Here is a 15,971-nt window from a genome sequence, read left to right as displayed (position 1 = left end):
GAGGGGTAGATCATCTTTAATATTGCAGATAGATTGTGGCTTCCATCAATGTAATTGTCTGCATCATTTCCAATCCCCATATTTTTTGTGTGTAAAGATATATAGATATATATATATATATAGATATATATATATATATACACACACACACACACACACACACACAGTTAGGATCACCACTTTATTTGAAGAATGTGAAATGTCAGAATAGAGAGAATTATTTTTTCAGCTTTTATTTCTTTATTTCACCCCCAAAACATGATGCTGCCACCCCCGTGCTTCACGGTTGGGATGGTGTTCTTCGGCTTTCAAGCCTGCCTCTTTTTCCTCCTAACATAACAATGGTCATTATGGCCAAATGGTTCTATTTTTGATTCATCAGACCAGAGGACATTTCTCCAAAAAGTATGATATTTTTCCCATATGAAATAGCAAACCGTAGTCTGTCTTTTTTATGGCGGTTTTGGAGCAGTGGCTTCTTCCCTGCTGAGCGGTCATTCAGGTTATGTCGATATAGGACTCGTTTTACTGTGGATATAGATACTTCTGTACCGGTTTCCTCCAGCATCTTTACAAGGTCCTTTGCTGTTGTTCTGGGATGGATTTGCACTTTTCTCACCAAAGTACATTCATCTCTAGGAGACAGAACGCGTCTCCTTCCTGAGCGGTATGACGGCTGCGTGGTCCCATGGTGTTTATACTTGCGTACTATTGTTGGTACAGATGAACGTGGTACCTTCAGGCGTTTGGAAATTACTCCCAATGATGAACCAGACTTGTGGAGGTCTACAAATATTTTTTTTCTGATGTCTTTACTGATTTCTTTGATTTTCCCATGATGTCAAGCAAAGAGGCACAGAGTTTGACGGTAGGCCTTGAAATACATACACAGGTACACCTCCAATTGACTCAAATGATGTCAATTGGTCTATCAGAAGCTTATAAAGCCATGACATCTTTTTCTGGAATTTTCCAAGCTATTTAAAGGCACAGTCAACTTAGTGTATGTAAACTTCTGACCCACTGGAATTGTGATACAGTGAATTATAAGTGATGCGCAAAGTAGATGTCCTAACCGACTTGCCAAAACTATAGTTTGTTAACAAGACATTTGTAGAGTTCTTGAAAAACGAGTTTTAATGACTCCAACCTAAGTGTATGTAAACGTCAGAGTTCAACTGTATGTATGTATAAAACAACAACAGAAATCCTTTATTATGTTCCCACCCCAATTGGATTAAACTAATGGACAACAACTCTTAGGCTTCTACTTCCAGCTTATACATACTATATACATATAAAATATTATATTTGTTTGTTTTTAAGTCCCATCCTTCAGCTCCACTCAACCCCTCCCATCTATCTCTCAACACCATCCAGTTGATTTCCATGTGCCATATATCTTTCAACTGTGCTGTGATGTTTTACAAAAAAAAAAAAAATCTTAGTTTAGCCTTATTACAACCATATCGAACATAAAACTCGACAAAAAAAAAACCTTTCATTCTACCCAACAAAACTCTTGTGAAATAAGACAGTATGCTCCGCCTAAGCCTAAAGCCTTGAAACAGTCTTGTCATTCATACAGGCCCTTGTGGTGCTGTTTCACTGGTAGGCGAGCTGTTGTTTTAGTCCAGCTGCATGTACAATAGTGTACAATAGGCCAAACAGTGGGTCTTTACAGTGACAGGCGGTGGGAGAGAGGAACGACCGGGCTGTCACCATGACTTCCTCTCCCAGCACACACACACAGCCCTCTGAGGAGCCATTCATGCGGTGTAGAAGAGAGACGGAGGACACAACTCTTGAGATAGCAGCTGTGTGGCTAAGGTCCTAACCAAAGGTTAAAAGGTCAGGTAAATTGTGGTTTGTGTGACAAAGATATGCAACATATGAAAAAAAATAGGCATATGATCTGACCCATGATTAGGCCTAACAGTCTAAGGTCAAGTACATTGGGGTTAGGATAGGAAATTAGAATGGCTGAGTCTGCAGATCCGTAGGTAACAGCCCCATCCGTCCCTTTTCCCCAGAGCTGAAGATCTGAATCACGTACTGCGCATATTTCTCTACCTTTACGCAAATAATGTTGTGGTCACCCTCCATTCACATTTCTCACTGTCATGGACTTTACGGGTGGAAAGTCCATGAAGCATCTGCATACCAACCCTTTGATCTCAATCAGTTTCATTGGGATATGCATTTACAGTGCCTTCGGAAAGGATTCAGACCCCTCGACTTTCCCCCCCACATTTTGTCACGTTACAGCCTTATTCTAAAATGGATTAAATATATATTTCTCAGGAATCTACACGCAAAAAAAAAGCGAAAGTATACATAAGTATTTTGCTATGAGACTCGAAATTGAGCTCAGGTGCACCCTGTTTCCATTGATCATCCTTGAGATGTTTCTACAACTTAATTGGAGTTCACCTGTGGTAAATTCAATTGATTGGACATGATTTGGAAAGGCACACCTGTCTATTTAAGGTGTTACAGTTGACAGTGCATGTCAGAGCAAAAACCAAGCCATGAGGTAGAAGGAATTGTCCGTAGAGCTCCGATATAGGATTGTGTCGAGGCACAGATCTGGGGAAGGATACAAAAACATTTATGCAGCATTAAAGGTCCCCAAGAACACAGTGGCCTCCATCATCTTAAACAAAATAAATTTGGAACCACCAAAATTCTTCCTAGAGCTGGTCGCCCGGCCAAATTGAGCAATCGGTGGAGAAGGGACTTGGTCAGGGAGGTGACCAAGAACCTGATGGTGACTCTGACAGAGCTCTAGAGTGCCTATATGTGTATAGAACCTTCCAGGACAGCCATCTCTGCAGCACTCCACCAATCAGGCCTTTATGGTAGAGTGGACAGACAGAAGCCACTCCTCAGTTAAAAGGCACCTGACGGCCTGCTTGGAGTTTGCCAAAAGGCACCTAAAGACTCTGACCATGAGAAACAAGATTCTCTGGTCTGATGAAACCAAGATATCCTTGATGTAAATAGTCTCCAGAGTGCTCAGGACCTCAGACTGGGACAAAGGTTCCCTTTCCAACAAGACAACGACCCTAAGCACACAGTCAAGACAACGCAGGAGTGGCTTCGGGACAAGTCTCGGAATGTCCTTGATTGGCCCAGCCAGAGCCCAAACTTTAACCTGATCGAACATCTCTGGAGAGACCTGAAAATAGCTGTGCAGCAATGCTCCCCATCCAACCTGACAGTGCTTGAGAGGATCTGCAGAGAAAAAAGGGAAAAACTCCCCATATACAGGTGTGCCAAGTTTGTAGCCTCATACCCAAGAAGGCTCAAGGCTGTAATCGCTGCAAAAGTTGCATCAACAAAGTCCTAAATAAAGGGTCTGAATGTGATATTTACATTTTTTTATTTTAAAAACACATTTTTGATTTGTCATTATGGGATATTGTGTGTAGATTGATGAAGGGGGAAATGTAATTTTTTAGAAAAAGGCTGTAGCCAACAAAATGTGGAAAAAGTCAAAGGGTCTGAATACTTCCCGAAGGCACCGTAAGATCTCCTAGATCTCAGTGTTGTTCCGAGGTAGCCTACAGTGTTGTTTCGAGGTAGCCTACAGTGTTGTTTCGAGGATAGCCTACAGTGTTGTTTCGAGGATAGCCTACAGTTTTGTTTCGAGGATAGCCTACAGTGTTGTTTCGAGGATAGCCTACAGTGTTGTTTCGAGGGTAGCCTACAGTGTTGTTTCGAGGGTAGCCTACAGTGTTGTTTCGAGGTAGCCTACAGTGTTGTTTCGAGGTAGCCTACAGTGTTGTTTCGAGGTAGCCTACAGTGTTGTTTCGAGGTAGCCTACAGTGTTGTTCCGAGGTAGCCTACAGTGTTGTTCCGAGGTAGCCTACAGTGTTGTTCCGAGGTAGCCTACAGTGTTGTTCCGAGGTAGCCTACAGTGTTGTTCCGAGGTAGCCTACAGTGTTGTTCCGAGGTAGCCTACAGTGTTGTTCCGAGGTAGCCTACAGTGTTGTTTCGAGGGTAGCCTACAGTGTTGTTTCGAGGTAGCCTACAGTGTTGTTCCGAGGTAGCCTACAGTGTTGTTTCGAGGTAGCCTACAGTGTTGTTTCGAGGTAGCCTACAGTGTTGTTTCGAGGTAGCCTACAGTGTTGTTCCGAGGTAGCCTACAGTGTTGTTTTGAATGATGGACCGTGAGCGCATTTTAGAGCAGATGGTGTTAAACTGTAGCCTACACGCGTTTGGTTTCAATCAAATCACACGTTTTACCTTAGTGGCGCGTTCTGTTATGTAGAATACCATCATTGTGTGATCCTGCAGACATGGATTCAGCTTTGATCTAACTTTATTAATCGAGAGTTCGCCAGAGTGGCCTGTTGTCTACAAGTAGAGCAGAGACTGTGGGCAAAGTAGAGAATCCTGCACATGTGCAGAAGCTTCGGGACCTTTAGCTGGTGGGAAGAAGGATGCAGAAAAGTGGATTCCACGGCCACTCTGCATTATATACAGGGTTAACTCTAGTCTATACATTAACTTGCAAAGTGGGTACGTGCATGGTAAAAAAAAAGAGTTCAGTCTGACTGAAGCAAAATGAAATTGATGAAACATAAAAATGGCTACGGTCACTAATCTAACCCTTAAAAAACATCATGTGGTTTTACCACATCGTTATTAGAGCCATATCAAATGAGGAAGACTAAATAAATCCTCCTCCTCAGACTTCCACAGACTTCCACACACTTTTAGAACGTCAAGTCTTTCATCTACAGCAAGAGCTCCTGTGCTAATCTCTAGTTACACACCAGCTACCATGTAGGCGGCATGTAGGTGCGGCAGGTAGCCTAGTGGTTAGAGCACTGGACCAGTAACCGAAAGGTTGTTAGATCAAATCCCCGAGCTGACTAGGCAAAAATCGGTCGTTCTGCCCCTAACCCACTGTTCCTAGGGCGTCATTGTAAATGAGAATTTGTTCTTAAGTGACTTGCCTAGTTAAAAAAAAAATACAAATAAAAAGCAGAGATAATAATCAATACACAACCGCCATTGGGCTAGAAGCCATTGTTCGGCAGACAACGGAGAGGAAAGGGCCGAGCACTCAACAGAGCTGCAGTGTAACCAAATACTGCATTTCATCATCACAGCTTTTGATGAGTCTGATTACTGATAATATGTCTATGTGGATGTTTCCATGTCGGCAGGGAGGGAGCCACGTATTATTTCCCAGCTTGAAGAAAACCAATGGAACTCTTGGGAGGCTTGGGTATGTAACGTATCAGGTAGCACCTTAGACAAACTGAACTTGTGGATTTAGATTTTATATTACGTATTATTTGTTGAATCCATTTCTCCTGAATGAAAGGTGGAAATGCCTTTGATTTATATGTATTATTTTGTATTTTATTCCTATATAGCTTGTTTCACTTTAGGTGTCCTATGCCAAGAACACCAACAACAAAACAGATGGGCACTTATTTACGAGCTAGTTCGATATGATCGAACTACGCCTTGCAATCCCTGAGTGCACAAATATCCTAATATATGCATGACCACAATGCAATTATTTCAACGTTACCTTCGGACACAGGGGTGCCCCGGGAAAAGTAACCTGAAACTAGATCCCCAAATCCAATCAAAATTCACAGGAAGTGACCACCATCCCCCAAGGAGAGGACTAGAACAATGTGTACACAAAGAGAGGGTTATATGGACAGACTCCAGTTATTTTGAGCGGTGACAGAAAGACACAACATCACTCAGTGATATCATGTAGACGAGAAAGGCAATATAATAATACACTGTAATACAACAATGAATTTCCATATCAAATATGGCAATAAACTACAATAAATGCCGCTAGTATCGGTGCTAGTTTGAACTTTGTCCTGGGAAGACAATAACCAAGGTAGCGTAGGTGTGAGAGGAGGATGAACCTTCCATTGTACTGATGATCAACCATGACACAGGTCAGTCGTCACAACGGCCTAGTTAAGAGGCCCCAACAAAGGACGACACTGCAGCACACTGCTGGTCTTCGCCGATTCGATTCTCCATGAACCATTCCATCTCACAACCAATGTTTCGGTGAATAGACAAGAGTTTGTGCTATTCAGAGTTTGTGCTATCACTAACATCAATACACTGTCACAGCAACACCGCTAACAAAGCCCAACCTCCGCTGAGAACGCCCCTCCCTACTCACCCATAGCTTGCTGTCGTAGTAGAAGGCGTCCAGCAGCTTCACTATGTTGTGATGGTCGCAGGAGGCCAGGATATCGATCTCTACCATATAGTCCTCCAGCTCCTCCTCCGTCTTGGTGTCGATCACTTTAGCTGCAGCCAGAATGCCTGTTTGCTTGTTCTGGGCCTAAGAGACACACAGGTAGAAGTGAGAGGGTTATTAAATGGTGGCTTCTGACAATGGAATAGACTTGAGTTCTGTTGACATGAGCAGAAGACGCACCAAGGTTAGAGTGAGTGTGTTATTTTGGGGGCTTCATGACAATGGAAATTATAGAACAGAATGGGTCCCGTTGTTGCTCTCATAAATAGGTGTCAAGAGAAGAGTTGATATCAGATTTCACATGACCTTCGCAAAAAGCTAAAAGCAGCCAACTGACAGTTTTTTTTTCAAATGTATTTATCACATCTTGGATGAAAACCCTCACAGCACAAGTCCCAATTCCATTTGACGTGGAACTTTCTGCCGTTTGTTTCCGTCGTGTCTCACAGCAGGATGTGTTGGATGCGGTCCGCGGTGATATGGCACTTCCTCTTAACCTGGGTGTGTTCCTCAGGTCACGTCTGTCATCGGAATGATTTCAATACCTTATCCTGTATTATCACATTACACACGATGGATCCATATTTAGCACACACACACACACACACACACACACACACACACACACACACACACACACACACACACACACACACCTCTTTCACTATGAATCGATGGGGTGTTTGGAGGCTGGTTCAAATAGGGCGACTCATCATGAGATTGCAGCATATTGCAGTTGGTATCGTAGCGATGCCTCTCCGCCCAGGACGTTAGAATATTACTGGAAAATGTACTTTCCACAGATGTGCTTCGATTGGCCTGTTGAAGCTCTAGTGATGCCAGAAAGGTCCATCATATACTATTCTTGAGAGTCGTCTTAGAGTAAATGTTGTTATGCTTTGTTCATGGAGCAGCCAATAGTTTGTTTGTAGTAGTAGGCAACTTCACATGGCATCTGTTACTAAACTGACTTAAGGCATATTGGATTCTCTACAACAAGTAATAGTTCGATTTGAAAACCATAACTGACCACACAGTTCTATTAATAGATCAGAAATAAATTGAAAACAGAGCACAATCATGGTAGGGATCCAGATAGCTATTATTATACCATTACACCATGTCCATAAATAGGCTGGTGGCTACAGAAGAACAAACACGCTAATTGGAATAGCGTCGACAAAAGCACCCTGCTACTGGTCTTGGCCCTCCACTCACGGGTGATCACATTCAATGTCACTCATGTAAACAATGCTTTTTGCTCTGCCCATGCATCGAGGTCGGTGAAAACAATGCCACAATTTGATTGGGACTCGATCTAGCATGGTTTTAGGGCTGCTGTGAATAGCCTAACAATCAGAGTTCGGGAAGAAATAGCTGTGTAGGTGTGTGCGTGCGTGCGTGCGTGGACTGGAGGCAGTGTAGTTGCCATTGTTGACCAAAATGAAAAGAATGGCAGTCATTAATCCGATGTTGGGCTTAGTCCTAATCATAAGAGTAAGAAATAACACTTCCAGTCGTAGCCGAAGGGAAGAATTCCAAGGAACACGATGTAAGATATACTACTCCAATTGGTTACAGCAGAGTGGACTGAGATGAACACACACATGACATGATTGATGATTCTTGAAACATGGTTTCAAACCTGTAAAATGTAACGTGTTCACTATGTCATCATCATTGCTACAATGAATCAGAAGAGGCCTACAATGACCCAAAAAGGACCTGTCCTACCTTATAGACTTTCCCAAAGGCTCCATCCCCCAGTTCTCCAATGATCTCCCATATCTCCTCTGGGTTCTCGTCTCTGTGGACATGCTCATACTGTTTCTTCTTCTTCTCAGCACCTAATTTAAAGATTTTACGGAAATTGAAAAAGGATGCCATTTTCACGCCTGCCTTCTTCAGATAGACAGTTGACAAAGGAATGAATATCCAGCAACACGAAGATCATCCGTGCGTTCTACCGCATAGGACTTGAACTGTTGTGTTTACTTAGGTCCCTTGGTGTTCTTGTGAGTCAAGCAGACTCTGAGGTGGCATATTCAATATGTTACAGTATTATAACAATTCAGAATTATTTCAAATACTGTTCAACTGAAATTATTGATGATCAACCCGTTATTATGGCAACGATATCCCAGTTATCCCATAACAAAATGAAGTTCCACCGACATCATGGCCTATTGTTGATTCTTACACCAACAATATTCACTTTGATGTCTCCTGGCATTGTATTTCCGTCCAAAGAATAGACTTTGACAGTGCAAAATAAGCACAGGAAGCTACTGTTGTTCCTCAGAACCAAAACTGGCCTGACAACGCAAGCGGCAGGGCTCTTTCCTCAACCAAAGAGCAGAGACAGAGAAGATACAGAAACGACCCTTCCAAAGAATTATATTCCATGAAATGTTATATTCGATCCCCGAGCGTCACTTGAATGTATATATAGCGAATAAAAACACCGTTGGTATGGTAAGACAATCTTCTTTCCCTTGGCGAGGCACAGGGTCCAGTAATCTAGAGGATTTGGTGTCAAATGCGCGTTCATGAGCCCGCAACTGTAGTTCTTTCACTTCTTCACGCTTGATTGATGGTGGAGGAAAGACCATCTAGAGCGCGTTGCTTCCACCCTCAGCACTGGAGGCCAGCATTATGTGTTTAGAAACGATTCATAAATTAAAGGAAACGTTTAAATAATATTTTAAGGAGTACGACATTTTGTAGAAGCCTATTCAATACATTTATAGTCCAGGCCTATTGTTCAGCCCTGCAACGTTTTGTAAATCCTAAGTCAAATTGAACGAGAAAGAAAAGCCATATAGCCTCATTAAAAAGGATAGCACATTTCCCCTAATATTGAAAATGTTCAATTTTGATAATTGCATCAATATGAGAGATAATTAGGTCTCTGATACAATGATGGGTTTCTTTCTTCTCTCATTCAATGTCATAAAACGACATGTCCCAGATATCCATGCGAGACGTGCACTCGCACGCACAGCCGCAAACTTTTCAACATTGTTGTCTTTACCACATTTACATATTAATAATCGTCCTTCACGATTAAAAGATGTTTACATAAATGCCTGGTTTATTTCATCTGTTCTATTTTCTTCTTCACGTGACCGGAAACTCGGACTTTTGCGGAAGCTGTGCAAATATTTGCTCAAATCTCAAAACATTTCCCGGGAAAATGAAGCAAAACAAATTAACCAAGCGAGGGAGAGACGAGTAAAGCTTTCTTAAGTAGGTTAGCGTGCTACTTTTGGTTGTTTTTGATCGCGTGTAGTGAGTCGCCTAGGATGGTATGCAGCCTGAAGCGACAGAACCAGAGGAGGATAGTGTCTGGGAGGAACCACCTTCAATGCTGTGGGGACTGGACCCAATGTTTAACGCTTTCAACAGGCTCTATGTCAAAGACATCCTACATATGAGAGAGTCCTGTCAAGTGTCAGGTACTGTTACCTCCAGTTTTGACAACATGAATGCCACTGTCATGTTTATTCAACTTCACTAGCTAACCCATTTCACTTCCCCTAACCTAGGGATATACTTCTACAACTCTCACCCGATATTCAAAGTTGATGTGCTCGGGACTGTGGTGTACAAACGAGAGCGAGAAGACTTCTTCTGTTACGGAGGTAATGATGAAGCTCAGTTGATTCATTTTGAAATATTCCTACTTTGTCTCCTTATATCAAACTAACATCCACATGCAAATATTGAGTCCATGTAAATCCAATATGGCTGCTGTTATCATTGCTTCACAGTTGATGACGGTACTGGTGTTATAAACAGCCTTTGCTGGAAAGATGAACAGTGGAGGGAGCAAGGTGACGGTTCACGGTTGGCTGTAATATCTTCAGCAGGGGCAAGGTCTTTCGGTAGCAGCGCTCGTGAAGACTTCAACCCAGCCAGCGAGCTGAAGAAACTACGGCAAGCCCAACATAGCAGCTCCCACCTGGAGATAGGAGAACTGCTCAGGGTGCGAGGGCCCGTCAAGACCTCCAGACAACAGCGAGAGATAATGGCCTCTACTTACTGTGAGTGGAGAGGTGACACGCATGAATATGGTCACACAGACGCAGGCATGCACGGTCATGTGCATATGGACACACACACACACACACACACACACACACACACACACACACACACACACACACACACACACACACACACTTCTGCATTTCACAACTATACATAGTTTATTAAACCTGAGTTATTGTTGTCCATACAATCTCTAATGCCCCCCCATTCTTTGGTTGTAGATAAAGTGTCAGACCCGGTGATGGCGGTCCAGATATCCTGGATGATGGAGGTTCCTCAGCTCTACAGACAGTGCTATGATAAACCATTCCATCTGGACAGCAGTGCACAGAACATTCAAGGGTAGGTCTGATAATCTCTTTAGCTGTATTCAATTGCTGGTCAGTGAGGTGCAGCATCATTTTGGCTATTATGTATGATATTTATTTACTTCAAACTTTGATTTACTGATGTTTTTGTGGATATCTTTATGGCTTATTTGGTATTCCTGCAGTGGTTCTGCTTCATACCTGCTTGGCAGAGCCACTCGTATCCTGAAGGACTTCCTGAAAGAGAAAGAAGTCACCAGGTTCAGACCCTATGATGTCCAGGACCTTTTACAGCCTCTGGTCTCCAGACAACCTCTGAGGACGGCATCAGAACAGGTCGAACATCTATGGACGTCTATGTAGGCCTTAGGGTTTACGAAGGCATCATTAAGCTTTTAAGTTGTTCATTTTAAAGTGGGACTGTATTTTTTTTTCAAATCTGATTCGATGCTAGGAGCCTGAGGCTGGTCCATCATCGGGTCCACCAACATCTTTCAAACAGCTCAGGGAGCTACTCCAGAAGAGCCTTCAGATCCTGCAGGACGAAGGCTTGGTGTTCCGCAAGGTCAAATGTCAGGATGAGGTCTACCATGTAAGCAGCAGCAGCACATGAAGATAGATATCACAGAGGAACTAAGTGCTATGCGACGCTCATCAAACACATTGACCCTGAGGCTCATGGGATGTGGGACACAAGCAAAGTGCTCAGCATACAAGAATGAAAGATTTTGAGACTGATCTTTCATTGTATTACTGTGGTGACTGAAGGTTATATCGGAATGACACAAGTAAGTCTTGATTCTACTGTATTTCTCCCCTTTAGGTAACGGAACGGGACAAGGATCTTCTCATGGCAGTCCGAGACATTCTTCGGGAAGATTGCAGACGAGAGAAATGTAAGGGCATTTCCCCTCTTCTTACTCATTTAGAGTACTTTACAATAAATACACTGCTCCACCAGTGCTATACCAGTGTATTCTAATATGTATTGATGGTCTTTCTCTCGCGTTGCCAGATGCGGAAAAGGGTTGCCACATCCTACACATCCTTTCCAGTGTGAGACAGAGGTACAGTCGCAACGTGAGCAAGGCAGCCTTGGTGCTGGTCCTCAAAGCTCTGGAGTGTAATAGTGACATCATCAGCACCATCGACAGTCATTACACTATCCTCTGATGCTGACTTAGACATTCTGGGGACAAGCTGTCTGAAATGGGAGTGAAATGGGGAGGTACCATCTGACCGTGTCCAATAAGAAACGCATGTTTTTGTTTTCCGTTGGGAAAAAATATATCTATATAACAAGTGTGCCCTAATGAATATGACCCTTAATGCATTTGATTATTACTTAACATGGCCATCTTCAAGATATCAGTTGCTATCAATCATGCTAGAGCTATGTACATTTGTAATGTATTTTTAAAGAGTACAGGACAAGCGGTTTTGTGCTATATATATATATTTTTTTTTTTCAACGTGCAAAAGTTATGTAAATTATGTGTATAATACCTGGATTTAGAATTCAACTTGGAGCATATGTTCATTTTGCACACGGGGGCAGTATTTCGTCGTTTAATATGCAACGCGATGCAGCCCGTTCGCTGATTGGTCCACTTTGAAACATCTGTATCCATACGTCCAAACTATTGATGAGGGCAGCCTATAGCGTCTTATGACTCAGTTGCCACCGTTGTCAAAGAAACTGCGAGGCATAAGAAGCAATATATGGAATGCTTTATGCTATCTAGGCCTAAGGAACAAATAGGTTGTTATAGCTATTTGTAGCCTTTTTAATGGCTATTTAACCATGCATGCTTTTGATAATGGAGAAATTGAAGTGTTATGCTGAAACCAATCACATCCATAAAAAGTATCCTTACATGGTCCAAGCGCAGTGTGACGTTCACATTTTTCTTCTCATTAGCTACATTGTAGCCACTCTTGGGAGCACTTTAAGGAACCGTTACAGCTTGTGAAGATTATTACAATGATTACGCATCTCTTCCAACATATCTAAATGTTTACAAACGTATAGACATTGCCAAGATACTCAGAACTACATGCAAGTATTCCATAAACTATGAGTTGGAATGGGACTTCAACCCTCTAGTACAGTTTACCTCCTAGTGCTTCATTACACGACAAGCAAGCCCATCCCACTAACCCCCCCCCAAAAAAAACAATTATTGCTCTGCGCCTTGCTTGCTTCTGGAGGCATTTGTCGGTGAATTCGGTGGCTTTTTTTGCCTACCCCGACCCTATATAGCCTACAGGTATGCACCCCTCGCCGAAGGTATTGTGGTCCACACAAAGGAACTCGCTCCACTTTCCTATTTGAGGTGACCTCCTTCTCAGCATGCGACCGCTGGCCAGCCTGCCTTGTTGTCCAACGTGAAGATATCGCCTTTTGGATTTCGGGCAGAATGTTTTAGCCATATAAATATAGATTCTCAATTGATAGCGACTATATATATATATATTCTGCATTTGGGTATATTACGCATCGTCAAGCCAAGACATTTGATTCCTTGCGCCTTAGACTCGACAAACCCAATCAATGAATGTCCTTTTTGAGTTCTTCTTCAACGTTTCTTGAACTGCAGAGGCTATAGCCCACTACAGGAACTGGGATATTGCATTTATTGTGTGTGTACGCTGTAGCCATTTCCAACGTCAAGATGCAGTTTCGGACAGTGTTGGATGTAAAAGTCGTGGACGTGGAGAAGCGGCGCAATCCGTCCAAACATTACGTGAGTAGGATACCCCCCTCACCCTTTATCTACCTACCTGGGTCCATTCAAAATCCGAACTACAATGACTACCTCATATATTCTGTATCTATTTATGAATAGAATACACGGTGAAAGGTTTCGCCACTTATAGCCTAGACCAGTCATCGCAGCTCATCACAGTTTTGATTAAACTAGCCAATGATTCATGAGTTATTGATTCAGTCTGCCAATCAATATCTCCATTTATCAAATTGTGTAGGAGATTATATTATCTGTGTATGACACTGGCCTCTTAGAACATATATGTAATTCCAGTCATTCATTTGAATGTGTTAAAACCTAACCCATGAATATAAAGAAGGGTTATAACTAGTGACAATACAGACACTATAAGTAATGACAGGTTACGACTGTGGCGTATCTTTTTCAATAACATGAGAACCCGAACTGTAATGCATTATTCAACTGGAACTAATATAGCCTATTTTGGTATATATCGGGAGTTTCTTAGAATACCACATCTGTCGAGACTATGTCATGAGAACGATAACAACCTTTGTCATAAATGGTGGTACGACATACTACTTATGACGTAAGTTGTCCAGTGTGGTTCAGTTGGTAGAGCATGGCGCTTGCAGGGTTGTGGGTTTGATTCCCGGGGCCACCCGTTCGTAAAATGTACGCACGCAAGTCGCTTTGGGATAAAAGCATCTGCCAAATGGCATATATTATATTATAAATCGCAAGACCTGACATAGTTTATTGCCGATTCAAGCTAAAGCAAATTTAATTAGACGGATTCACTGTTGGTACCGTACTGAAGGCATTAGCCAAAGTGAATGATTGGATAGACTACCCTTAAATGTTTATCATAAACTCATCTATTAGTTTAGTAGTCATCCTCGGTGTTGTACAATTGAACACAGAGCTACTGTAGTCTACCTATGGGTCCCTCAAGGCAGCTTACTGTACTCTTGGGAAAGTGATATTTTTTAACTTTGCCTTCAGCAGGCATACGAATCAATATCTCATTACACTCCAGACTCGTGGGGCCGCTCTACATCGCAAACAAACAAGTTATTATAAATCTCATTAAATATGATCATACTAGATGTTGTCAACTCAAACACCCTGCTGTTGAAATAATCATACACTCAGGCAATTATATTATATTTTCAGAATTTGCCTGTAGTGTGCTTAGACATCAATATCTAAGATTTACACACATGCAGGCTTTTGGGATGTCATAACTTACAGACCATATATTATACCCAACCTGCAAAGAACACCATGCACCAACAGCCATCAGATCCACATAGACCTACTCAACCATTAGACGTCCTACATGTATTGCACGTTGTTAGTTGTTGCTGGTGATTCCCAGGCCAGTGTTGTGTTCAGTTGTGTTTTGGGGCTGTGCAGTCTCATGGGCCTCTCTCTGGCCTAGTTTCCGTTGCTACCATGCCCCTGGGATCACCGCTAACTAGTCACTGTGAGAAGAAACTGGAGGGAGCAATCCCCAGGCTGTCTTACTGTGTGTGTGTGTTTGTGTGGGTGGGAGGGAGGGAGGGAGAGAGAGAGAGAGAGAGAGAGAGAGAGAGAAATTCTGTCCCTCCACCAATCTCAACACTGTTGGTGAAAACAGCTGGAAACACGTATCCTATGAGAACAGAGTGAGGGGGGAGGGACGGACGGACACAAGTCTTTGTCAGGGGTGAAGTGGTCATTTGACCCAGGGGGACACGTCTGCTTAGACACAGAAAATATTACAACACAGCTTCTCTCTTGTTCAGGTGAGACGAGTGTTTAAAGAGCTGGTAGCAATCCAGCATTATTTGCTTTTCAAATGAAGCCACCGCTACTCAATAAACCCAGCAACATTTGGAAACCTTTTGGACGTCCCTTTAGTCAGAACCAGCAGTGCTAGTTGTTGTTTAGCATCATAAAACAGGCCTCCAGGGGGTCGTTTCCTACTCAAATATTTATTGAGTCATCAAAAACAGAATGATGACCTGAGTGAAAAGGTCTCTGTTTTTCGAATGATTACTGCTCACTGAGAGAATCACACTGAAGGGTTCTTTATTAGGCTGGGCTTTAGGCTTGGCCCATTGTTTTCCTCAGTTTGACGACGATAGGGTCCAGCAGGAAAGCGAGTGGTGTCTGTATGTGTGTGAGTCAGGGTGCTGTGCTGAAGTCTGTCGTCAGTGAAGTCATTGTCCTCTGTTCACTTCACACAGGGTCGCCCCGTCACTGAACAAGAGGTGTGTGTGTGTGTGCGTTACATTTGATTGTGTGTGCCATTTTATCTATCCTCTCTTCTAGCTCGAAATGAGAACTCATACAAGCTCAGATCTCAATCTTGTTTTATGCAAACTGTTTCCGAAATGTTTAACAGAGCGTGGAAAACTCAAACTCAGCCGACAGGTCTGGAATTCCCTCCAAGCCAACATAAAACTACAGGATCTGGTGTCACTGGAGGAGTTCAAAGGAAAAATAGATGAACAGGTTGTTGAAACATGTAGCTGTTTCTAATTGTCTCCCGATGTCACTAGTTTGCGTTGCCTTGTAAGGAAGGACTGTTTGTATTTGTACTGTTGCCAGTGTCTTCTGTCTGTGTTG

The 15,971-nt window shown here is 42.6% G+C and overlaps 2 protein-coding genes across 6 annotated transcripts in view; one reads left to right on the top strand and one right to left on the bottom strand.

The window, feature by feature from the left end:
• Window positions 1-8,810, bottom strand: part of LOC118375764 (STE20-like serine/threonine-protein kinase) — a 35,113-nt gene extending 26,303 nt beyond the window's left edge. For 2 of the 3 annotated variants that reach the window (XM_052503217.1, XM_052503218.1), the window contains exons 1-2: window positions 7,997-8,810; window positions 6,182-6,346 (exon numbers count right to left, since the gene is read on the bottom strand). In XM_052503217.1, the coding sequence (XP_052359177.1) occupies window positions 6,182-6,346; window positions 7,997-8,149 (318 nt within the window). In that variant the 5' untranslated portion in view covers window positions 8,150-8,810. The remainder of the gene's footprint in view (window positions 1-6,181; window positions 6,347-7,996) is intronic. The other variant, XM_052503219.1, reaches the window with a different exon arrangement.
• Window positions 8,811-9,379: 569 nt separating this feature from the next.
• LOC118375763 (CST complex subunit STN1-like) lies at window positions 9,380-12,754 on the top strand. 3 transcript variants are annotated; one of them, XM_052503216.1, is made up of 8 exons: window positions 9,380-9,720; window positions 9,811-9,906; window positions 10,036-10,308; window positions 10,543-10,657; window positions 10,809-10,959; window positions 11,078-11,215; window positions 11,447-11,519; window positions 11,639-12,754. In XM_052503216.1, the coding sequence occupies exons 1-8, from the start codon at window positions 9,573-9,575 to the stop codon at window positions 11,794-11,796; spliced, it is 1,152 nt and encodes a 383-aa protein (XP_052359176.1). In that variant the 5' UTR covers window positions 9,380-9,572; the 3' UTR covers window positions 11,797-12,754. The 3 variants fall into 3 exon arrangements, with proteins under 3 accessions (XP_052359176.1, XP_035618266.2, XP_052359175.1); XM_035762373.2 differs by having other exon boundaries at window positions 9,384-9,720; window positions 10,132-10,308; window positions 10,537-10,657; window positions 11,639-12,749; XM_052503215.1 differs by having other exon boundaries at window positions 9,384-9,720; window positions 10,537-10,657; window positions 11,639-12,749.
• Window positions 12,755-15,971: the final 3,217 nt, after the last annotated feature.

The sequence above is a fragment of the Oncorhynchus keta genome, unplaced genomic scaffold, assembly GCF_023373465.1.
Source record: "Oncorhynchus keta strain PuntledgeMale-10-30-2019 unplaced genomic scaffold, Oket_V2 Un_contig_1690_pilon_pilon, whole genome shotgun sequence".
NCBI classification, from domain to species: Eukaryota; Metazoa; Chordata; class Actinopteri; order Salmoniformes; family Salmonidae; genus Oncorhynchus; species Oncorhynchus keta.
This window is presented reverse-complemented; position numbering and strand designations above follow the sequence as displayed.

Bases quoted from the DNA above. Each gene is read 5' to 3' on its own strand.
- LOC118375763 (XM_052503215.1), top strand. From the start codon at position 9,573: ATGCAGCCTGAAGCGACAGAACCAGAGGAGGATAGTGTCTGGGAGGAA. The intron at 9,907-10,035 runs GTAATGATGAAG...ATTGCTTCACAG, and splicing joins AGACTTCTTCTGTTACGGAG to TTGATGACGGTACTGGTGTT. The intron at 10,309-10,536 runs GTGAGTGGAGAG...CTTTGGTTGTAG, and splicing joins GATAATGGCCTCTACTTACT to ATAAAGTGTCAGACCCGGTG.